The sequence below is a fragment of the Phacochoerus africanus genome, chromosome 1 (genome assembly GCF_016906955.1).
Source record: "Phacochoerus africanus isolate WHEZ1 chromosome 1, ROS_Pafr_v1, whole genome shotgun sequence".
NCBI lineage: Eukaryota > Metazoa > Chordata > Mammalia > Artiodactyla > Suidae > Phacochoerus > Phacochoerus africanus.
In genome coordinates this window covers 110,344,467-110,369,729 of record NC_062544.1, presented here as the reverse complement: position 1 = coordinate 110,369,729, position 25,263 = coordinate 110,344,467, and the positions used below count along the sequence as shown (strand labels likewise).

Here is a 25,263-nt window from a genome sequence, read left to right as displayed (position 1 = left end):
CCTAGCCCTGTTCAGTGGGTTAAGGATCTGGCATTTCCATGAGCTGCGGTGTAGGTCAAAGATGAAGTTTGGATCTGGTGTGGCTGTGGCTGTGGCAGCAGCTGCAGCTCTGATTTGACCCCTGGCCTGGGAACTTCCATATGCCTTGGGTATGGCCCCCCCCCCCAAAAAAAGAGTGAGAGACATAAAAAGTATATTAACTTATTTACATTTGATGGCATAGAGTCCCTCCTATAATTTTTTTCCCCAGGAAGGGGATGTCTAATTTTTTTCTTGTCCTTTTACCCCTTTAGTTCTAAAAGTACATTTTTTAAAAGTATATAGACCTGCCCAGTTTTTCCTAAATTTCTTTTTCATATGAAACTGTGGCAGAAAGTGAAATAAAACTCCTACAAAATAATCTGCTGTTAGAAAAGAAAAAAATAGTTATGTTGGATTTTTTTTCCTTACTTCATTCTGGACATTTTTGAAAAATATCTTTAGGTACTTTATAACGCTGGAACTAGATTAATACATAATTTTCTTTCAACATGCTTTAAAATCTATTGCTAATAGATGAAACTTGGCAATAGTGTAACAGGTTTTTAGGAAATAAGTGGTAAAGTGGTTTACCACAAATCCCTACCATAAACAAGGTATAATGAGAGTAAGATAATGAAAACATACTCCTCTAGAGCAGAGCTTCTCAGTTGGCTTGCTTTCATCTCTCTTTGATAATCTCATTTTCCAAATGTAATATATGTTGAATATGCATTTTTTTTTAAAAAAAAATTATAGTCTCCTAACCACCTACCTCCTTTTGGAAATTTCTCCTCTAGTTGAGAGTCATCCTAGCCATCATCCCTTTAAGCATTCAAAATTTTTTAAAATGAAGACATTTTCCACTGTGGATAAGGTAAAAGACTTCATTTTAAAATTAGACCAGTTAGAAGTTTTTCCTATTAAAAAAAAAACTTTCTTTTTAATGATAAAGAGAGCCTCTTACAATTATGTTCATTTATATCTAGTTGTAAATTAGGTTAAATTCGAAATGTTGGATATTTTAAGTAGTACTCCTTAGGAATTGTGTGAGTAGAGTGATGCAACTTATAGGCTTTTTGTAAAAGAATAAAAATAAAATTAATCAACCCACCTTCTGGCTTTTATTCAATACTGAGTTTCATGTATACATAAGACTGCATGTAATAGATTTGGTTGGTGTTAGACATTGGAAGGCCTTTTTGAAGTGGGAAGCATTTATACATATTCAATATTTTAAAGTGCCTGTTATATGCTGAGCATTTATAGCAGCCATTAAGAAGGCAAATTGCAGTAAAACACTCTTATGCCTAGTAAAAATAGGCTTACCTTAAAAAAATCTTTCCCCATTAGTCCTGATCTGGCATTCTGGAGCAATTCAAAGTAAAGCTACTGCTGATTCTTCAAAATGATAGCTTTTTAAGTACTTGTAAATAGATATTTTGTTTACCTTTAGTCATCTTTGGGCTAAGCGTATTCTTAAGCTCATTAAGGAGTTGTGTTTAATTGATCAGGTGAATCATTCTTGTTACTCAAACTTAGTGGAAACTATCATGACAATCTTTAGGTATTTTATAAAACTGAGACTGTAATAGAACATATGTTGAAGGTGAAAGCAGGTTAGGAGATTAAGACAGCCACTTAGGGCAGCTGTGCTTTTCACTTTTCTGATACTTTGAGTAAATCATAGTTCCCTAATCTTAAGGAGATCTTATCTGTCCTTGAATTTTTTTTTTCTTTCTTTTTGACAAAGATCAAAAAATAGAGTTCAAGACCAGTAAATAATCACATTTTCACTTTTTCAAACTCGGGCATAGATATTTATGAACTCAGGTTTTTTTTTTGGGCTGTGCCTGCAGCATGCGGAAGTTCCTGAGCCAGGGATCGAACCTGCACTACAGCAGGAACCTGAACCACAGCAGTGACAAGATCAGATCCTTTAGCTGCTAGGCCACCAGGGAACTCCAAACCCAGTGAATTCTGAACAGTTTATCTTCTTCCCCTAAATCTACATTGAGAAAGTTTAGCCCACTGTAATAGTACTATTCTGTAATAATAAATGTCTTTTTTTTAATCATTCAATTTTCTTTTAAACAGGATTTGTATAAGAGTGATGTTACTGAGGATTCTCTGAAAGATTTGAGTTAAAGTCTTAATTAAAAACATTATTTTTTAGCAGCTCCCTTTTTTCCTAAGCCTTATATCTCAATTATTAGTTGTATACCCATGATTCTTAACTTTAATCAGCTGTGTTATTATTTGATATTCATGATTTTTCTTTTCTCTGGAGCTAAATATGACCATTGACACATGAAATTGCTCAGAATTTGAGGCTTAGATGACAAGGAATAGGAAATAAGTGCTGGAGTTCCGGTCCTGGCTCAGTGGTTAACGAACCCAGCTAGTATCCATGAGGATGCAGGTTCAATCCCTGGCCTCGTTCAGTGGATTAAGGATCCATGTTGTTGTGAGCTGTGGTATAGGTCTCAGACATGGCTTGGATCCCAAGTTGCTGTGGCTGTGGCCGGCAGCTACAGCTCCAGTTTGACCCTTCGTCTGGGAACCTCCATGTATATGCCGAGAGTGCGGCCCTAAAAAGATAGACTTACCCCATCCTCCCATTGGCCAGGGCTGAGGATGTCTCTTTCACCTACTTTGCAACACAGTTCTTAGTGTTCTCATTCTCACAAATGTTTAGGAATTAGACGTTCTCTTATTTTTGAATGACTGACTTAATCAGAATCATAAAATATGAAACTAATGAGATTTAGTATGTTTTTGATCATGTATTTTGTACCCTTGCCAGGACATTTATTTAACCAATTTTAATACAATTTTACTCAATAGAAAGAAGAATAAATCCCATCGGGATATTAAGCGAATGCAGTGTGAGTGTACACCTCTTTCTAAAGATGAAAGAGCTCAAGGTGAAATAGCTTGTGGGGAAGATTGTCTTAATCGACTCCTCATGATTGAATGGTAAGTAAATTAGAACGCTCTGCTATTGCTCAGTCTATTAAATGTCTCTAAGTATTAAAAAGAATTATTAAGAGTAAAATTTAACTTTTCTTCTTCTACCTGTTGTTGAGTATTTAAGAGCAGCGAAACCTCTGCTGTATAATAGTGTTTATAAGGAGACAGATTTCTCTTGCATTGTATGTTAATTATAGTACACACTTCTGATTCTAACATAGTTTATTAATTTTTGTACAGTCTCTTTTTATCTCTAAGGTTCATGTCCTGAAGTGTTGGTATTTTTTGCTTTTACTGTAAGCTAAAACCCTAACATTTCACAAATGCTTAAAGTAAAATATCTTGCTCTCCTAGATCTCAGCTCCTCTGTTTGTAGACTTTCCAGATAATTTTTATGCCTATACAAGCATAGGTATACATTTTCTTTTTTTATGTGTAGAAATTAAATCCTAACTATATGTATTTTTTGCAACTTTGTTTCCCCTCACCCAATCACACACTCTCAAATATGTTTTAGAGACCTATTCAGAGCTATATATTTAGACCTACCAAAATCTTCCCCTTGGATGCATTATATATTCTATTCATAGTTAACCCATAATTATTAATATTCTATTGATAGATGTTTGCATCTATATTTTTTGTATAAACTAAATGTTTTTACATTAAAAAATTTTTTTACCTATCTGATTGAAAATTGTATCTTTATTTTTAATATGGAAAGAATATTTAAATGATTTATAGTATAGACACCTTAGTTTTAGTGTTAATGAAGTGTTTCTTTCAAAGCTCAGGAGAGGAGACATAAGAGCACTATTCTCCTAATTTGACATTGTTGCCCCAGTCTATGCATTCTTCTGGATTTTCCAGCCATTCTTGCTGAACAGATGTGAAGTACAGAATTTCTTATTTCATGTTATTCCCATGCTCAAACTTCTAATAGCTCTCAACATTAGGTTCAAATGTAGCCTGGAACCCTTCACGGTACATCAGCAACCTGCCTTTTTATCTTCTTATCAATATCCTTAGCTGTTTTATTCCCCTTTCCTCAAGTAGGTCTTGTTTCCTGTTTTTTGCCTTCAGATGGGCACCGTTATATCTCATTTTCTTTATCTATCCATATCCTATGTGTCATTTAGAGATTCTGCTTTAATCCTGTTCCCGCCTGAAAGCTTTCCTTCACTGCCTCCAGAGTGAACCTTGGATCCTTTGGGCATTTGTAAAAATGTTACTCTTTTTGGGTTTGGGAATAAATTTCCAATAAATACATTGGAAATAATTGGTAATTTCTATTGTAGCCTTACTCAGTATTAAAAGTAAGGTCTTTGTGTCTGTCAGCTTTGGAATACTAAGAATTCAGTAATGTTTTATTCCAGGATTCATGAAGGATGAGCTTTGTCACTTTATATTGTGTTTACTCTGAACAAGGATATGTTTTTTTACCTTTTCAGGGCCATACCTGCAGCATATAGAGGTTCCCAGGCTAGGGGTTGAAGTGGAGCTGTAGCCGTCAGCCTACACCACAGCCACAGCAACGCAGGATCTGAGCTGCGTCTATGACCTACACCACAGCTCATGGTAATGCCGAATCCTTAACCCACTGAGCAAGGCCAGGGATCGAATCTGTGACCTCATGGATGCTAGTCAGATTTGTTTCTGCTGAGGCGTGACAGGAACTCCTGAACAAGGATATGTTTAATGATGACTTTGGTTTCTCTTAAATGTTGATCAGGCAGTTAGCTACATTCAGAAGATGAAGCTAATAATGAGTAGTAGATCATGTGACTGCAAAAGATGAAATTAATCATGATTGTAGTGGAGTATAAGCAAAGGTTCAGTGATGGAAAATAAGTTGCACGGTTGTCAGAGTACTGCAAACTTACATGCAGCTTGGAAATGTGTCTTACCCACTCAGGGAGTAGTTACTGGCTAGATGACAAGGCTGTATTGTGGACATCATCTGTTTAACAAGGTAGACACTCGATTCTAAGGAATCTCTTCATGGTGGAAAGAATTATTGAGGATGGCTCACTTGAGGTTTATCACACGTATGCTAATTATGCCATAAAGATACAAATAAGTTCACATAACACATTTTAGTGTTTTTGGTTCTTTTGCTGTTTTGAAGAATTAATTTTCTCCATTTGTCATTTCAGTTCTTCTCGGTGTCCAAATGGGGATTATTGTTCCAATAGACGGTTTCAGAGAAAACAGCATGCAGATGTGGAAGTCATACTCACAGAAAAGAAAGGCTGGGGCTTGAGAGCTGCTAAAGACCTTCCTTCGTAAGTTATGTTTTAATCACTTTTCATTTGTGTTGCTGAAGTTGGTTAAATACTTTGTAGGCAAATAATTTGTAGATATTCACTGCACTTTAATAATGATAATTGTTCAGAACTAGTTTCTTTTTCACATTTTACTTCAGTGTAAATTCTTGTTACATGCAACAGAGACTGTGATGGCTCAGGATTCCCATGTGTGTTATGGCAAAGGAGACTAGAGAAGGAGGAAGAGAATGTGTGATTGACTGGTTCACATAGCAGGTTAAAATTTCCTAAAGTTCTTTAGCTGTGTTCAGCTACTCACAGAGAACCTTGCTTTGGTAAAATATGCAATAACTTAATATTTCCATGTTTCCTACATCTTTACTTAGGTAACTTCCATATGCTATTGGTAATAACAATTTTATAAATTTTTAGTTCTTGGCTATTCAGATGTTCACTGATAGAGCAGTCCCACTTAACAAGGGCATACTGTTGGATGTGAAGAGGATGAGGAGGAGGTATTTGAAGCAAAGCTGCTAGTTAGTGTAAAATACCATGACAGATTCCACTAAAAAGCAATTCCCTACCAAAACCCTTCAGTTTTAGGCTGTAGGAATGGAAGGCAGTGCTGTCCAGGTTGACTTAATGTTACTGGATTCCAAATGCAACTGGGTGGGGGGAGGGGACGTGTCTATGCTATGCAGAAATTTCCAGGCCAGAGAGTGAATACAGGCCATAGGAGTGACAATGCTGAATCCTTAATCCCTAGGCCACCAGGGAACTCCCGTTAACCTTTTTTTTTTTTTTTGTCTTTTTGCTATTTCTTTGGGCCGCTCCCTCGGCATATGGAGGTTCCCAGGCTAGGGGTCGAATCGGAGCTGTAGCCACTGGCCTATGCCAGAGCCACAGCAACGCAGGATCCGAGCCGCGTCTGCAGCCTACACCACAGCTCACGGCAACACCGGATCGGTAACCCACTGAGCAAGGGCAGGGACCGAACCCGCAACCTCATGGTTCCTAGTCGAATTCATTAACCACTGCGCCACAACGGGAACTCCCCGTTAACCTTTTATTTTTCATTTTATGGCCACGCTAACGGCATATGGAAGTTCCTGGGGCCAGGGATTTAATCCAACTATTAATCTTTTAAAAGTGCAAAATTCACTGGCATTTAGTACATTCACAGTATTGAGTAGCTGTCCCCTTTGTTGAGTTCCAAAAATTTTTATCACCCCAAAAGGAAACCCTGTACCCATTAAGCAGAATCTCCTTATTGCCCCTTCTTCCCAGCCCTTGGCGCCTCTAAATCTGCCATCTCTATGGATTTACCTCTTCTAGATATTTCATATAAACAAAGTGATATAAATATGACTTTTTGTGTCTGGCTGCTGCTGCTGCCTTTTTTTTTTTGCCTTTTAAGGCCACACCTTCAGCATGTGGAAGTTTCCAGACTAGGGGTCAAACTGGAGCTACAGCTGCCGGCCTATACCACAGCCACAGTAACTCTAGATCCAAGCTGCTTCTGTGACCTACACCATGGCTCATGGCAGTGCTTCATCCTGGACCCACTAAGCGAGGCCAGGTATTCATCCTCAGGGATATTATTCAGATTTGTTTCTAGTGTGCCACATGGCTTCTTAGAGAAAGCATTGTGGTTTTTTGTTTTATTTTATTTTTTGCTGGTGAGCCCTTTATGTTTGCTAGTTCAGATATGACAATGACTGTCCCTCAAAAGGTGGCTATTACTATGTGCATTTGTTGACAGATAAGGGGAGTGAGGCTCAGAGGGTTGGGCAACTTGCCCAGTATTACATAGGTGGGTCACTGGTTTCAGCACTGGCATTATGGATCCAAAATGCATTCACTTTTCTGCAGGAGCTGAGGATATAGCAGCAAACAGCTGGAGGAGGGGGAAGGTCCCTCTTCATTTCATTCTTTCGTTTAAAAAAAGCTTTCATCCAGTGGCACCATCTTTCCTAGGACTCAGGATGGCAAATGGCCCAAAGTTCAGCATGTCTTCATATTTTTGAGGTTTCGTCTTTGTTGTAGCATGTGTCAGCACTTTGTTACTGAATAATACTACATTTTATTTATCATCACTTCATGGACATTAGGGCAAATTGGACTTTTTAAAACGCTTTCCCTCCTATAATGTTTTATGAAAACGTTGAAAAGTTGAAAGAATTGAATAGTTCATGCCCATATAACCACCACTTGGGTCCTAAAGTTGTTGACATTTTGCTGTTTGCTTTGTTATGTATTTGTCATGTGTCCATCTCTTTGTCTATTCATCAGTCCATCTTGTTGATGAATTTTAAACTTTCCATATTTACAGCCATCTAGTTTTGCAGTGTTATTGACAGTTTCTGCCCTCTTCCATCTGTATGCCTGCCACAGTGGAACCTTGTTGCCTTTAACAAGCTTTAAGTGAGGAAATCTCCTTGCCAAGAGCAATGTCAGACTTAGATTGGTTTTTTGGTTGTTTTTTTTTTTTTGTCTTTGTGTCTTTTCTAGGGCCACACCTACGGGATATGGAGTTTCCCAGCCTAGGGGTCTAATTGGAGCTGTAACTACCAGCCTACACCAGAGCCACAGCAATGCCAGATCTGAGCCGCGTCTGCGACTTAAACCACAGCTCACGGCAACGCTGGATCCTTAACCCACTGAGCGAGGCCGGGGTTCTAACCTGCAACCTCATGGTTCCTAGTCAGATTCGTTAACCACTGAGCCATGATGGGAACTCCAAAGATTAACTAAGAATCATAAGAATGATTGCCTCTTCCTTTAGGGGCTTTAGTCACTGCATACCAGGCCATTTGATGTTCTGCACTTTTTTGTTTTTTTTTTTATATATACATATGTGTGCATATATACATACACACACACACACATATATACATACACATATACATACATACATATGTACATATATATACATATATACATAGACTTTTCTAAGAAACCTAAATCTATTTTATCTAACCAGTTTTAAGGACTGCATGATAAACTTTTGTATTTGCCTCATTTAGTTTTTTGGAGGTTAGGCGCTAAAGGGTTTTGAAAACTTTTCTCTCAGCTGCTTGATCAAGTCTAAACTGTTGGATCCATGGTTACTGGTATGTCCTTTAGATTTCTTGATAGTGTGAAGTTTTTACTCTTGAGTGATTTAGTGGTTGACCAGGTTCTGGTATTTAACTTTTTTTAAGTGAATGTTTTTTAAGTGAAGAGATGATTTGAGAGCAGTGTCATCAGAATAGAATATTTTAGTACAGTAGAAGAAAGTATCCTTATATATCACAAAGGGATAAGCAGTCTTTTGGGTGGGGTTTAAATCCCAGGCAATAAATCAAGTTTTATGACCTCTAAGGTGATCTGCACTTCTCTAAATTCCATCTTATTTATGTGCTAATAGGCATAACACTGATATCACTGGGCATTAGTAAGCTTTATTTTTTATTTTTATTGCTTTTGCTTTTTAGGGCCACACCTGCCTCATATGAAGGTTCCCAGGCTAGGGGGCCAATTGGAGCTACAGCTGCTGGCCTACACCATAGGCATAGCAATGTGGGATCCAAGCCACATCTGCGACCTGCACCACAGCTCACGGCAACGCCGGATCCTTAACCCACTAAGCAAGGCCAAGGAACGAACCCACAACCTCATGGTTCCTAGTTGAATTTGTTTCTGCTGTGCCATGATGGGAAGGAGCTTCTAGTAAACTTTAAAAGGAGCAAGTTTAGGGAGGAGAATTTAGTTTTTGTCACTTGAGGAACTGGACACGTTTTTGACATTTTTAAGATGAGGTTCCAGATCCTGCATAAGGTATGTTTTATAGTCATTATCACATTTAATCTACAGAGCAGCTATGATGTACCGTTTTTATTTTTCTCCAGGCTAGGGGGTGCTGATCCTAGAAGTATAGGGTCCAACATCATAGGCGCTCAAATTTTGTGATCATTCTAGTACATTACTTAGAAAATGATAAGCTTCAAGGTTAGAAAGGAATATTAAAGTATTGTTTATAAAGATAGTAATTTGACTTTTCAGGAGTATCTATGAGTAATCAGATTTTAATTGTTGAGAGACCTAAATGTGTTTGCAATGGACTGTTAGACAAATGCATGTATATCCATATATTACATTTCTCTAATCCTGGTTTGGACTTTTTTCTTTTTTGCATAACTCTTTTCTCATTAACTTTAATTGCTTTATTTTCTACAATAAGTGGTTTTAATTTTTTCAATTGGCCAGTTCTTTCTTTAGTAAGTGTACTGATTATGTTAGTATATCGTAAATAAGTAGAAATGATTTACATTTTTACATTTCAATAATCTCTGGTTAGTATGAGGGTGTGTTTGTTTTGAAGGGATAAAACAAGACTTCCAGGTAGAACTTGGGAGTGAAGCATAGAGAAGCATTTGTTTATATGGAGGTGATCCTTGAAGTCATTGGTGAGATTGGGCTTTTATAAAATAGAGGGAGGGGAAAGAGACTGAGGATTAGTATCTTTAATAGAGAAGAGGTAGGTAAAGAACCACACGAAGAACAGTCAGGGTAGAAGGTAGAAAGAAGCCAGAAGAGAGGTTAATCATAATTGTTGACAAATGCAAGAGAACTCAGAGAATGCAATCAGAGAAAAGGTTTTTTTTTTGTTTTTGTTTTTTTTGTCTTTTTGCCTTTTCTAGGGCTGCTTCCCGCGGCATATGGAGGTTCCCAGGCTAGGGGTCGAAGCGGAGCCATAGCTGCCGGCCTACGCCACAGCCACAGCAATGCGGGATCTGAGCCACGTCTTCGACCTACAGCACAGCTCACGGCAACGCCGGATCCTTAACCCACTGAACAAGGCCAGGGATTGAACCCGAAACCTCATGGTTCCTAGTTGGATTCGTTAACCACTGCGCTAGGATGGGAACTCCGAGAAAAGGTATTTTTGACCTTTAACATCATTAGAGACTTTGGAGTGTAAATGTAGTAGGGAGGGCTGCTGTATTTGCTTTCTTTTTTCTTAGAACATAAAGCCTCTAAGTTTTCATTTCTTCCTGATATCTGTTTCTCAGTTATGAATCATCATTTTCATGATAACGTAGAGCAGACTTAAAAGTTTGTTTTAATATCTAGTTAGAACAAGGATATACATTTTGGTATATGCATAAATTATAAAAGCTTCTTAGAGTCAGTATTCTTCGAAAAGTATTAGGAAGGAGAAAATCAACCTTGATTACACATATTTTGTACATCTTGTATAATAACAAATCTATCCACTTTACAGTAGTTCTTTAAATTTCATTATTTTTGCATGGCTGTATGTGTTTTACCATGTAGCTCCTAGACAGAAAATACTGTTTTATTTTTCTTTTGCCAGGAACACTTTTGTCCTGGAATATTGTGGAGAGGTACTTGATCATAAAGAGTTTAAAGCCCGGGTAAAGGAGTATGCTCGAAACAAAAACATCCACTACTATTTCATGGCCCTGAAGAATGATGAGGTAAATGGCATGGATGTGTTTCTTTGGGTTTTTTTTGGCTACACCCACGACATATGAAACTTCCCAGGCCAGGAATCTATAACCTGTGCCACTGCAGTGACAACGCCAGATCATTTACCTACTACACCTCAAAAGAACTCCCTGTATAGGTTTTTTCTATTTGCTTACAAAAAGGATGAGGGAGTGGAGGGGAGGAGAGAGGTATTTATACATGTAAATGTAAATATACATGCTTCATACTGTAATTCTTTTTTTTTTTTTGGTCCTTTTTGCCTTTTTTAGGGCTGCTTCCCGAGACATATGGAGGTTCTCAGGCTAGGGGTCTAATCGGAGCTATAGCTGCTGGCCTACACCAGAGCCACAGCAACCCAGGATCCAAGCTGAGTCTGCAACCTACACCACAGCTCACGGCAATGCTGGGTCCTTAACCCACTGAGCAAGGCCAGGGATCGAACCCACAACCTCATGGTTCCTAGTCGGATTTGTTAACCACTGTGCTATGACGGGAACTCCCATACTGTAATTCTTTTTTTTTTTTTTTGTCTTTGTTATTTCTTTGGGCCACTCCCGCGGCATATGGAAGTTCCCAGGCCAGGGGTCGAATCGGAGCTGGAGCCACTGGCCTACGCCAGAGCCACAGCAACGCAGGATCCGAGCCGCGTCTGCAACCTATACCACAGCTCACGGCAACGCCGGATCGGTAACCCACTGAGCAAGGGCAGGGACCGAACCCGCAACCTCGTGGTTCCTAGTCGGATTCGTTAACCACTGCACCACGATGGGAACTCCCAATACTGTAATTCTTAAAAATTATTGATGGCCCCCAAAGAGCTTTTGTTTATGTGGATTATATTTATCACATTGAAAATAAAAGCTGAGAAGTTGGAATGTTTATTAAACCATTTGGAATTGACAATATGTTGACACAAATATGTTGACACAAATAACATGCTTTTATGAAAACTAAGTATTTTCAAAAATTTTTTCTTGAGTGAACAGTGTCATTTACAAATCTCTTTAATGTCTGGCTTAATAGAATTCTGCAAGATTCTCATGTCTGCCTCCACATTCTGTGTGAAAATTCAAATTGTAGGAACTTATCCCAGGATCTGCTATATCTCACTTTGACAGTGGGTCCAACAAGAGTTTTAACAAGTTTTCCAGTAGATTCAGATAGACACTCAAATTTGGGAGCTACTGCACTGTGCTGTAGCATACATTTTAAGATGAAATTTTATGCTTACGAAGAAAGATAGGAATAAAAAAGGATGAAAGAAATAGCTGAAAAAAATGAGAGAGACAGTTGATAGATTTAGAGATGATTTTGCCTATAGGTAAAAAGTTGATCGTTGTCAAATCTTTTTGATGGGGCAGTTGGTTGTCACTTTGATGTGTAAAGGTAGTATGAGAGAATTCTCTAAAGGAAGGGTAGATCAGGGATAAATGTATTCAATGTGCCCGATGCCTTTCCTTTGCAAAATGAACATATAAGGTCTCATTTTTAACTCTTTAATTATCCTTTTCCCTAGATAATAGATGCTACTCAGAAAGGAAATTGCTCCCGGTTCATGAATCACAGCTGTGAGCCAAACTGCGAGACTCAAAAAGTAAGTTGAGGTATATTTAGGGTTTGGGATATTTGTTCAAGAGTGCTGTTCTGAACATTAATTTTAGATTCTGATCAAAGGGTACCGTGAATTTTATTTTTTAATCATTTAAGTAATTTTTTCTTACTGTCTTGTTAAATATTTTATTTCAAAATAAGTTTAGATTTATGAAATAAGTGTGGAAGTAGTATAGATTTCCCATACACTGTCCTTCACTAGCTTCCCCAAATGTCTACATTGAACATAACCGTAATACAGTTCCCCAATCCAGGAAATACTGTTAAGTAGTCTAAAGACCTTATTCAGATTTTGTCATCTGCCATTTTTCTGGTCTGGGATCCAATCCAGGAACTCCAACTGCATTTAATTGTCACATCTCTTTGCCCATTATTTTAGATATTATTTAAGGTGCTAAAATAAAAAAACTAAATTGTAGTTTTGTTAAAATCCAGTATGTGCTATTATATTCAAGTTTTGTATCTGAGTATATTATCAGTCTTAGCCAGATGCCAAATTTGATGGTTTTAATAACATTTATAAGGGGCTGAATGGCCACAGATGAGAGATACTCTGGTGTGCGTGTGGGTTCAGTGCTTCTCAACAAGGCCAGTCTTTGGGTTTTGCTTATCTTTATGCCCCTGTGCTTGGCACGTCGTTAACACTTGATAAATCCATTTGCTGATATAACATTTTGAGATAATGATCTTAGTACCTTCTAATTCCTGTTTTAAGCTTAGATTAAAAGTTATATGTATGCATTAGAATAAATATTGGTTCTTTTTTTAGGTTAAGAAAGCTATGGACCTACTCCCTAGAAAAATATATCGGTGATTCTCTCTCATAGTTTTGTTTTTTGCTCTTTGATCTCTGTACAAATTGATCTTAGCTCTGTACTAATTGATCTTAGCTTTGGCTCTTTTAAGAGCCAAAACACATAATGAATAGGAGAACCCAGAGTGGAATTATTTAACCGAATTAAGTTCTAGTTCTGGTTTTGCCTGCAACTGGGGGCTACATGTCTAGCTGTGAGACTCCCACTGTAGGTGTCCCCTCACCTCTTTAAGTCTAGGTTTTTAATCAATAACATATTTCAGTGGCCTAGATAGGAGCTCTCCAGTCAGCTTACATCTTACATGTTCTGGAACTACAAGGTTTAACTCTTGTGTATTTAACCCCATTTTAGTTTTTGAGTTTTATGCATCTGTTCTGATGCTTCCCTTCCCTTTCACTACAATCAGCCATTTATGACCACTGCTTCATGAAATTAAACTTTCGGCATCAATGTTTCCCTCTTTCCATGCCTCATCTTGTCTTGGAACATAGTTACTTTTAACATAATACAAAGTAATATAAATTTGCCTGATACTCTGTGACACCAGGCATTTTCTATTTGCCTATTTTTAGTACAAGTGAATCTTTACTGTGTGGAAATGTGTATTAGGATAAGTTAAAATAGGAGTTCCCATTGTGGCTCAGTGGTAACGAACCTGATTAGTATCCTTGGCCTCGCTCAGTGGGTTCAGGATCTGGCATTGCTGTGAGCTGTGGTGTAGGTCAGCAGCTGCAGCTCCGATTCTGCCCTTAGCCTGGAAACTTGCATATACTGGAGGTGTGGCCCTAAAAAGCAGCAAAAAAAAAAAAAAAGTTGCAGTTAATTTTAATAAGAGTGATACTTAAATATGTTAGTTTGCTTTTTTTTAAGTTCCCCATTTGCTATTTGGAAAAGCCTTTTTTGTCTAAAGAGGCACATGCATAATTAAGGCAGCTAATGACCTTTAAAAAAAAAACATGACACACATAGATTAACCAGTTACTAATTTATTTTCTTTTAAAAACATCTCAGTGGACTGTGAACGGACAACTGAGAGTTGGGTTTTTTACCACCAAACTGGTTCCTTCAGGCTCAGAGTTAACATTTGACTATCAGTTCCAAAGATATGGGTGAGTATTGATCCTGTTATGTTTTGCTGCTTCTGATGGGCAAATATAGAAATCCAGAACTTAGCTGTGAATTACTGAGAAGTTATATAAACCGTCAGCTCTTACCTATAGTGTTCTGTTTCAGTTTTATGTGTTTTCCTACTTTTTAACACTTTTGGCCATTAAGGGATATTGTACAGGAACCACATAATGTTGCTCTGAACTTCATGCTGCCTTATTTATATAATTATGTTTCTAATGTAATTTTAAACCTCTTTTATAATAGGATTGTTAACAGAGTTTGTATGTATAAAAAGAACAGTGTAAAAAATCCCTGTGTAGCTACCATTCATCTGTCAGTTACCAACTCATGACTAATCCTGTTGTTCATCTATATCACATTGTGCTCTGAAAAATAATGTTACCTAGTTCTCTCTACTGAAACCAATAACTGATGAAGTAGCACTAAATACCTCTAGCACCTGTATTGTGGTTTTACAAAAACCCACTAAAGGGAACAAAAAAATGTCTGGTTTCAAGTTTAGGACAGGAATTGAACAAGATGACCCTAGTTATTTCGTCATACCAGAAAACCATTTATAAAAGATTAGGAGGGTCATGTCAAAGGGACTCCAGAGTTAGCTTGAATAGACACTCACTCAACAAAAGTGGGAGAGTTCTTTTAACACGTAAGCATGGATAAGAATAATAACTGATTTGAAATACACTATGAAAAATCTATGAGTTTTGAATTTCCAGTGTGGCATAGTGGGTTAAGAACCTGACTGGAGTGGCTCGGGTCGCTGCTGAAATGCAGGTTTGATCCGCAGTCCTGCACATCAGGTTAAGGGGTTTGGCATTGATTGCCACAGCGGCAGCTCAGATTTAGTCCCTGGCCCAGGAACTTCCATATGCTGGAGGTGCACTCATTTCAAAAAAAAAATGCCCTAATAAAAAAAAAATTTGAAAAGAAAAATCCATGAGTTTTAACAAAGTTTTAAAAACAAAACAAAGTTCCCTTGTGGCGCAGCAGGATCTGGCATTGGTGTAGTTACGGCACAGGCTGCAACTGTGTCATGGGTTCAATCCCTGGCCTGGGAGTTTCCACATGCTGCAGTGTGGCCAAAAAAAAAAAAAAAAATACAGTAAAGCCATAAGTAGCCAAAAAATAAACAAAAACCACATTAGTCATAATCTAAGAGAACCAATTAATGATTTAGAAAACTAGTTTTCAGGAATTCCCTTTGTGGCTCAGTGGTTAACGAATCTGACTAGCATCCATGAGGATGCAGGTTCAATCCCTGGCCTTGTTCAGTGGTTTAAGGCTCCGGTGTTGTTGTGAGCTGTGGTGTAGGTTGCAGACACGGCTCTGATGCTATGTTGCTGTGGCATAGACCAGCAGGTGCAGCTCTGATTGGACCCCGAGCTTGGAAACTTCTATATGCCTCGAGTGCAGCCCTAAAAAGCAAAAGCAAAAAAAAAAAAAAAAAGAAAAAAGAAAACTGGTTTTCATTTTCTAATTGAAGTATAGTTGATGTGAAATAGGACGTTGTAGGTATACAACATAGTGATTCACAGTTTTTAAAGGTTTTATTCCATCTATCTATAATCACTACAAAATATTGGCTATACTCCCTGTGTTACATAACATATCCTTGTAGCTTAATTATTTTATACACAATAATTTATATCTTTTAATCTCCTGTCCCTACCTTGGCCTTCCCTCTCTCCCTCTCCCTACTGGTAACTACTATTTTAAAAATTAAAAGATTAAAAAAAAAAAGTTTGTCCTAACTTTCCCAAGTGAATTCTGCTTCAGATAAAACCAAGAGGTTTGTGAGAGAAAGTTCCTATAGAGGTTATTTCAGCTAATAAATGAAGTAGTAATGATACCACCATTTTGCAGCACCTCATGTACTAATTAATCTAGGCAATGTTTAAGTATTCTGGAGTTAAGATTGGACCAGGTTCTGTGTAGACCCCCATTATTTTTTTTCCTGTGTCTGTGCTGTCCTCTTTGAAAGAAGGGAAACTGAAAATTAACTGCTATTTGTGATTCCCTGCTGTTATTTATTGGATATTTTTGTGCCTCTGATTGCTACTGTTATATACTAAATCTATCAGTTTACTTTTGGAATAGTCCTTCATGTTTTCCTTGGGTAGCTCTGGTTACAGAGTAAATAAATGGCAGAGGTGGTATACCCAAGCCTGTAGACTTAGGCCTGTGTTCTTTCCATCACTTTTCCTTGGCTCTGTGGCTATATTTATTAGTAGTCTCATCCTTATGTAATGATAGTTTTAATAACCACATTTTCTTTTTTTATTGTTTAAGGTTTTATTGAGTATAGTTGATTTACAACGTTGTGATATTGTGTCCTTTACCAGTAATGCATTTTATGTCTATGTATCTGTTTATAATAATGCATTTTGTTCTATGTGCCAGTTAAATATTTACATATAAGTAATAGATATTGATCTATGTAAGCAGTTTGTTCTTACCCCCAATAGGTATATTAACTCTTAATTTCATGTATTAGTAGGTACTCTTCACAAATGGAGAAATTACTAACTTCTTGACTAGTTTTGTCTAACTAACAAAGGAAGATTGGAAAAATAATTTTTTTTGGGGGGGGGTCTTTTTAGGGCCTTAACTGGCGACATATGGAAGTTCCCAGGCTAGAGGTCAAGTCAGTGCTATATCCGCCAGCCTACACCACAGCCACAGCAACGCCAGATCTGAGCCGAGTCTGCGACCTATACCACAGCTCACAGCAGTGCTGGATCCTTAACCCACTGAGCGAGGCCAGAGGTCAAATCCGCAACTTCATTGTTCCTAGTTGGATTCGTTTCCGCTGTGCCATGACGGGAACTTCCAAGAATGGCTTTTTTAAAGAGCAATTTTCTGGCATTTTCATTAGATAGCGTCAAGTTTGGTTGGTGTCTCTTAAAGTACCTTTTTTTTTCTTTAGGCTGAATTGACTTCTCTCTTTTATGTAATTGCTATATTATCAACATTTTTATGTTGTTTACTTTCTCATAACTGACATCTTTCCTGTGCTCCTTGAATAGGAAAGAAGCACAGAAATGTTTCTGTGGGTCGGCTAATTGCCGGGGTTACCTGGGAGGAGAGAACAGAGTCAGCATCAGAGCAGCAGGAGGGAAAATGAAGAAAGAACGATCTCGTAAGAAGGATTCAGTAAGTTTTCCCCTCCTCTTTCAACTTTCACCATATACATTTTAAGAAGAAAAGTAGCTTTCCTCATTGAATTTTGAAAAGTTAGACTACAGCCTGAGAAATTTAGGGTCAGATGAAATAATCATGGAAAAGAAGAATGGTTGCTATTTTAATTTCAGTTTTGTAGAGATTAGAATTGGATACTAAGGACTAATTTTTTAAATTTAATTTTTATTTTATATTGGAGTATAGTTGATTTGCAATGTTGTATTGATACTGAGAACTATTGAAGTCATCTTGAAAACACATGGGCTAATAGTTTTCCAGAGCCTGTAAAACTCCTAATCTTACTTTATATGTAAGTAAAATGTTTATCTCTTGGGTCATATAAGTCTGATCCACATTCCTAATCTTTTAGTACTGGCTTATCTTTTGTTTGCAAGTATTCTTAAAATCTCTGAAAATCCTTTTTGGGGTATAAAGTGAGTTTTGAGAGATATCAGGCAACCCAAGAGTGAGAAAGTGTTGGTTTCAGATGGTCTTTTCATTTAATACATTAAAACAGTGTTTGGTAGCCTTTTCCATCCTTAGTTCACCTCAGTCACTGCTGGAGGTGAGTGGTGTCTACTACTAAAAGGGCTCGGGTTTTTTGTTGTTTTTAAAAATTCCCCCCTCCCTTTTTGTCTTTTTGTCTTTCTTTTTACAGCCATACCTGTGGCATATGAAAGTTCCTGGGTCAGGGGTCGAAACAGAGTTACAGCTGCGGCTTATGCCACAGCCATGTCAACACTGGATCCAAGCCACAGCTTGTGGCAGTGTCAGATCTTCAACTCACTGCACATGGCCAGGGATGGAATCCATGTCCTTAAAGAGCCAACATCAGGTCCTTAATCCATTGAGCCACAGCAGAAACTCTACCCTCTTGCGTCTTTTTCTGAGGATCTGTTCATTAGAGCAGTTTTTCTCTACCTTAGAACCACCTTGGCAGGGTCCATAATAAAAGTACACATTTCTGGGCCCATCCTCAGACCTATGAATCCTAGTAGAAGGCTAGGAGAAGGGGCTTGGGGGCTAGAGGGTTAGCCAGCACATCCTCCTGTGATTCTTTTGTAGTTAGCTCATTCCTAGGCTTTTCGGGAACCCATATTAAGAATTATAAAATGGCAGCAATCTGGAGTTCCCTTGTGGCTCAGTGGCTATGAACCCGACTAGGATCTATGAGGATGTGGATTTGATCCCTGTCCTAGTTCAGTGGCTTAAGCGTCCAGCGTTGCCATGAGCTCTGGTGTAGGCTGGCAGCTGTATATGGAAGTCCTCAGGCTAGGTGTCAAATTGGAACTGCAGCTTCCGGCCTATGCCACAGCACCATGGGATCCAAGCCATGTCTGCAACCTACACCACAGCTTACAGCAACACTGGATCTGTAACCCATTGAGCAAGGCCGGGGATAGAACCCGTGTCCTCATGGATACTAGTTGGATTCGTTACTGCTAAGCCACGACGGGAACTCCCAGGAAAGTTTTCTTTAAACTCCATTAAGATTGCTTTTATTTTATTTTTTCAGCAATCAAGCGAAGTCTTTATTACAGGAAAGCAGATAGCTCCCAGGGGCTCTGGGAGGGGGGAGAAGAGCTCCACTCTCTATTGTCTTATAGGGTTTTTATCCCTTAAAGATGGGGGTTTCCAACGTGGGGTCCAGAAAGATGTGGTTTTCTCCCATTGGCCTTGCTTAATTACCTGTATCAGTCCGTGTCCAGTAAGGGTTTTAGGGGTGGAAATGTCCCATAAGTTTTATGATTTCTTTGTTGTTCTCTTCCCTTAGACTAAGTCACCATTCCTCTCATTTCTTTTCTATCATTTGAGAAGTGGATTAGAAATTAAGGTCCATGTGGGGGAAGGCACATTTCCTATAGTGAACGAGGCCAAGGGGAAGGTTCTATCCCTGTAGTAAACAAGGCCTGTGGGCAATTACTCTTTGGAGCCCTTAAACCACAAATGTTAGATTGCTTTTATTTTTAACTCTTATTTCATATAATTGATAGTTTATCAGAACAGCTACAAAATTGTCATTAACCATGTTGACCTAAGCTAAAAATCTCCATAAAAGTTTCCCTTTGGCCATTTTCTTTTCAAAAGTTATATTAAAAACTATTATTTATGAAGAGTATTCTTGTCATGTGATTTCTTGGGCAGTATTATACTGTCATCATACCAATATTGATTTCTAACTTACTGATAGGATTCAAGAATAAATCCAAGGTACCAAGGTGTAGGAATTACTAGGTTTTTGTTCTGGTAATGATGTATTGTATACATCTCAGTATTGTATAGTATTAAAAGCCAAGTCAGATGTAACGTGTGAATCCAGTAATTGGGTAGGCTGAAATAATGGTTTGCTACAGATGTGAATTTGAAGTTGTTTCAGAATAGGATTGTTTCGAATAGTTTTGCCCAGATAGATAGAGGAATGACCCAGAGTGAATATGGGTTCCTAGAAGGGTCGTTTGTCCTTGATTATAATGAAGAGTTTGACTTTAGTACTTGGATTGTCTCTTATTAAAATTTCCTCTGGATGCCTAGATTCTGAGTTCTGGTCAGGTACACAGTTGAATTAAATCAAAAGTAGCATCTCTTGGAGTTCCCATTGTGGTGCAGCAGAAACAAATCCGACTAGGAACCATGAGGTTGTAGGTTCAATCCCTGGCCTCGCTCAATGGGTTAAGGATCTGGCATTGCCATGAGCTGTGGTGTAGGTTGCAGATGCGGCTCAGATCTGACTTTGTTGTGGCTGTGGTGTAGGCCAGCAGCTGTAGCTCTGATTAGACCCCTAGCCTGGGAACCTCCATATGCTGCGGATGTGGCCCTAAAAAAGACAAAAAGACAAAAAAAAAAGGTAGCATCTCTTGAGATTCCCTTTGGAATTCTTTTGGATAGAAGATGCCACAGAGAGGACGGGATAGCAACAGTTTAAAATAGAGTTCTGCGTGTTGTAACCATTAATAAGAATGTGTTAGTGGCACTGTAATTTGGCACTATAATGTGTACACCCCCCTTTTTTTATTCCTTGATTGGTAAACATTTCTTATTCCTTGCTCTTAATGATTGCATCTATGTATATACAGCTTATCCACTTAACAAGAGTAAGTTCCTCCAAGACAGGTGATTGTCTTGTTTGGATATGTCACAAACTAGATACTTAATAAAATGCTTATTGACGGAGGTATAATAAATCACAACTGTTATTTGGTGTTATTTGTAGTTTGTAAAGTACAAATAAGTTGTCTGAAACTTACTTTGAAACAAATTAACAATAACTAATTGATAAAATAGAGGGTGAAAATCTACCTAAGAGAGGAAATACTTAGTTTCAGCAGATAACAAACAAGTACTAGTGTCCAGAATATGTGGAGAGCTCCATTTAATCGCTAAGAAAAAAATAGCACAAAAGAAAAACAACTTCCACAGACATTTCACTCATGCAGATAGCCACTAAGCATATGGAAGGGTGTTCAACCTCATTAGTAATCTGAAGAATTCAAATTAAAACTACTATCAGCTGTTATTTGTATACTCACCAGATTGATAAAAATTAAGTCTTATGATACATACAAATAACTCATACACTGGTGGAGGAGGTGTAAACGGATATAATTGCTTTTGGAGACACTTTGCTAGTTACTGAGTGTGAATATATGTATATTATATGAGCCAGGAGTTGCACTCCTGGGTTAATAACCAGAGAGAGACTTGTTTAAGATGTACATTTGGAGTCACAGCAACATTATCTATGTTAGAAAAAGTAGAAACAACTCAGATACTTATTAGCATTAGTATGAATAAATTATAATGTAATCACATGATGAAAAAAAAACTTGTCATGAAAATGAAGGAACTGTGGCTGCATGCAACAACATTGATGACTCTTAAAATGTAAAGTTGTTTGAAAAGGAAGCCTGGCACTAAGTTGGAGACATCTCTAGAGTGGAGAAGAGAAGGAGCACTTCAGGAATTCTGGCAATGTCCTCCCTACCCCCCCCCCCACTCCTTTTTACCTGAGTGTTGGTTACCATGGCTGTTGCTGACCTGTTTGTTTATTAAAACTACATATTAATTTTTATATACTTTTCTATTTGCATATTATATTTTATCAGAATGTATTAAAATAGTGTTTTAAAGACAGTTTATACCTCCAAACACTAAAGTATTAATAAAGACTAAACACTTTTCTTGGATTGATTAGGTACTCAACAGAATAAATTTTTTAAGTGCTATAGAATTGTACATATAAATGTTCAGTTATCAGTGATTTATTCAGATACATCCTAATGCTCTTTATACTTTTTTTTTTTTGCCTTTTGGCCATTTCTTGGGCCACTCTTGTGGCATATGGAGGTTCCCAGGCTAGGGGTCGAATCAGAGTTGTAGCCACTGGACTACACCAGAGCCACAGCAACGCGGGATCTGAGCCACGTCTGCAACCTACACCACAGCTCACGGCAATGCCAGATCCTTAATCCACTGAGCAAGGCCAGGGATTGAACCTGCAAAAACCTCATGGTTCCTAGTTGGTTTCGTTAACCACTGCACCATGACAGGAACTCCTCTTTATACTTCTTGATACCGTTTAGTTATCACAAATCCACAAATCTTTTTGGAATGTGATGACCCAGAAATGAAAAATAAGTACTTATAGTAAGTTTAATGAAAGCATTCAGACTCGGTCATTTCCTACTTTCCTTTCTGCTAAGTATCCTAAAAGTTATTAATTCCATAATTGGTTGTCCACTTGAGTACCCAAAATTATGGAAGCTGTATCATACCACCACTGGAATTGGCTTTCTTACTTTTATATATATATAAAAACCATTAAGCTTATCGTCATAGTAGGAATGTTCAAAGGTTATTTGCCTTCTGTATTTTGTTTGCAAAATTTTTAGTTTTTACATTTTTGTTGCTTATTTTATATCCAAGTAGTTTTTTGAATATTTTTATATCTGAGTAGTGCCTTTTATACAGTAATATCTATTCAATTTATTGAATGAATGAGAGTAACAATTCAGTTTTGTTTCTAACTTTTCAGATTACATGCCTAGTTATGAAAAGAAAATAACCCCGTCTCTTAGCTTGGTGAATATCAAAACTGTCAAAAGCAAGATTTTCGTATTTGAGAGGGAAAGTGGAATTGTAAAGCTCCTGGTCTTTCCTATTCCAATCCTCTAGAACTTGGGACACAGAAAGTTTTTACATTTAGGATATGCACCAAAAAATTATTTGAGAGGGAAAGTGGAATTGTAAAGCTCCTGGTCTTTCCTATTCCAATCCTCTAGAACTTGGGACACAGAAAGTTTTTACATTTAGGATATGCACCAAAAAAACATCTTTAAGGAAATGTTCTTGGGAACTCCTCACATTTATTTATTTATTTGTTTGTTTGTCTTTTTGTCCTTTTAGGGCCGCACCCGTGACATATGGAGGTTCCGAGGCTAGGGCTCTAATTGGGGCTATAGCTGCTGGCCTACACCGCAGTCACTGCCACACCAGATCTGAGCTGTGTCTGCGACCTACACCACAGCTCATGGCAACGCCAGATCCTTAACCCGCTGAGCAAGGCCAGGGCTTGAACCCACAACCTCATGGTTCCTAGTCAGATTTGTTTTCACTGCATCACCACAGAAACTCCTCAAATTTCATTTTGATCATATTACTTCCTTTTAAGGATTCGTAATAGGAGTTCCTGTCATGGCTCAGTGGTTAACGAATCCGACTAGGAACCATGAGGTTGCGGGTTCAATCCCTGGCCTCACTCAGGGGGTTAAGGATCTGGCGTTGCCGTGAGCTGTGGTGTAGGTCACAGACTCGGCTCAGATCCCGCATTGCTGTGGCTCTGGTGTAGGCCAGCGACAACAGCTCCGATTAGACCCCTAGCCTGGGAACCTCCATATGCTGCAGGAGCAGCCCCAGAAAAGGCAGAAAGACAACAAACAAAAGGATTCAGTAATAGAGCTCTCTTACTTAGTCCCATCAAATCCACATTCTTTTGTATTCCATCTGAATGAAATCTTCTAACACCAGTCTTCATTTTGATAAGATTTTTCTCACTTCCTCACCACTGAATGTATTCCAGCCAGTCTGAGCTAGGCACTATCATAATTTTCCATTCCTGTTCAAGCTTTTTTCTATGCTTCCTCACTCCTTCTTCCTCTTATCTTACCTATTTCTTTTGTTGTTGTTGTTGTTGTTGTTTTGGTTTTGGATGGGGGGGGCAGGGTTGGCCATGCACGCAGCATGCGAAAGTTCCCAGGCCAGGGATTGAACCCACACCAAAGCTGTAACCAGAGCCATAGCAGTGACATCAGATTCTTAACCCACTGGGCCACCAGGAAACTCCATGTTTCCCACCCACCTACCTTCCTTTCCTTCCCTTCCCTCCCTCTTTCTTCCTTCCTTCCCTCCCTCCTTCCTTCTCTCCCCTCCCTCTTCCTTCCTTCCTTTCTTTTTTCTTTTTCTTTCCTTCCTTCCTCCCTCCCTCCCTTCCCTTTCCTTTTCCAGCTGCACCTATGGCATATGGAAGTTCCCAGGCCAGCGGTCAAATCTGAGCCATAGCTGCGACCTATGCTGTAGGTGTGGTAACGCTGGATACTTGACCTGCTTCACTGTAGCAGAAACTCCAACTTTCTTTTTTTTTGATATAACATTATTTTTGTAAGATTGATAAATTTGTTGCATTTGGCTGTACTTGATTCCTTTTATTGTGGTATGATATACACTATATGAACATGCCAATTTTTATAACCTGACCACAGGCATTTGGGTTGTTGGCAGTTTTTTGCAATTTTGAATCGATGTTCAATGAACATTCTTCTGATTCTCTGAGTATATACATGCTTAAGTTTCTTTTGGATTTCTTCCTTTTTTTTTTTTTTTTCCCCAGCTGTGCCTGTGGCATACAGAAGGTCCCAGGCTAGGGATTGAAACTATGCCATAGCAATGACAATGCTAGATCCTTAACCCTCTGAGCCACCAGGGAATTCCTCTGTTGGGTTTGTTCTTAGGTATGCAACTGCTAGGCATAGGGGATACAAATATTTTACTTTTCAAGCTAAAGCTTTATTTTTTTCTGACGTACTTTTCACCTAATACAATGTTTTTTCCCTCCCATAAAGGCAGCTTTTTTTGTTTGTTTTGCTTCACTGCAGTGTCTTCACCTAGAACTATACTTGACATATAAGTACTAGGTAAATATTTGATGAGTGAATGAAATGATTTTCAAATTGATCATACCAATTTATATTTTCATTAGCAGTGTATAAATGTTCCTTTTGATCCACATCTTTGCCTAGATTTGATATTAATCACACTTCTTATTTTTTTCCCCTAGTCTGGTGAGTGTAACATGGTTCTTCAGTGCAGTCTTAATCATGTTTTCCTTATTACTTTTCAGGTTGTTTGATTCTTAGATTAATGAGGGTTTATTGTTTGGTTGGTTGTTGTTGTTGTCTTATAACCAGATATTTTCCTTTGCCATGGCAGGTGGATGGAGAGCTAGAAGTTCTGATGGAGAATGGTGAGGGTCTCTCTGATAAAAATCAGGTGCTCAGCTTATCCCGGCTAATGGTTAGAATTGAAACTTTGGAACAGAAACTTACCTGTCTCAAGCTCATACAGGTGAACACTTTAATATTTATTTTTTATTTCTGAGTTTGAGGTGGGACATTTAAACTACAATTCAGAATGATAAATGGAAAAGGAATAAATTTGATGAAAAGTTACTTTTATTTGTAAAATGGTTATGTGAGTTTGTTGTGACTTAGAAAAATTGT

At 38.1% G+C, this 25,263-nt stretch overlaps 1 protein-coding gene across 7 annotated transcripts in view; it reads left to right on the top strand.

The window, feature by feature from the left end:
- The window catches only part of SETD2 (SET domain containing 2, histone lysine methyltransferase), a 111,064-nt gene that overhangs the window by 25,270 nt on the left and 60,531 nt on the right, over positions 1-25,263 (top strand). For 6 of the 7 annotated variants that reach the window (XR_007134005.1, XR_007134006.1, XR_007134004.1 and 3 more), the window contains exons 4-10: positions 2,866-2,997; positions 5,148-5,276; positions 10,618-10,741; positions 12,271-12,348; positions 14,192-14,289; positions 17,338-17,464; positions 24,974-25,108. Coding sequence is in view for 4 of the 7 variants with exons in the window: in XM_047772619.1 (XP_047628575.1) it covers positions 2,866-2,997; positions 5,148-5,276; positions 10,618-10,741; positions 12,271-12,348; positions 14,192-14,289; positions 17,338-17,464; positions 24,974-25,108 (823 nt within the window). In the remaining 3 variants the exon portion in view is untranslated. Of the gene's footprint in view, positions 1-841; positions 896-2,865; positions 2,998-5,147; positions 5,277-10,617; positions 10,742-12,270; positions 12,349-14,191; positions 14,290-17,337; positions 17,465-24,973; positions 25,109-25,263 lie in introns of those variants that run through there. The other variant, XM_047772652.1, reaches the window with a different exon arrangement.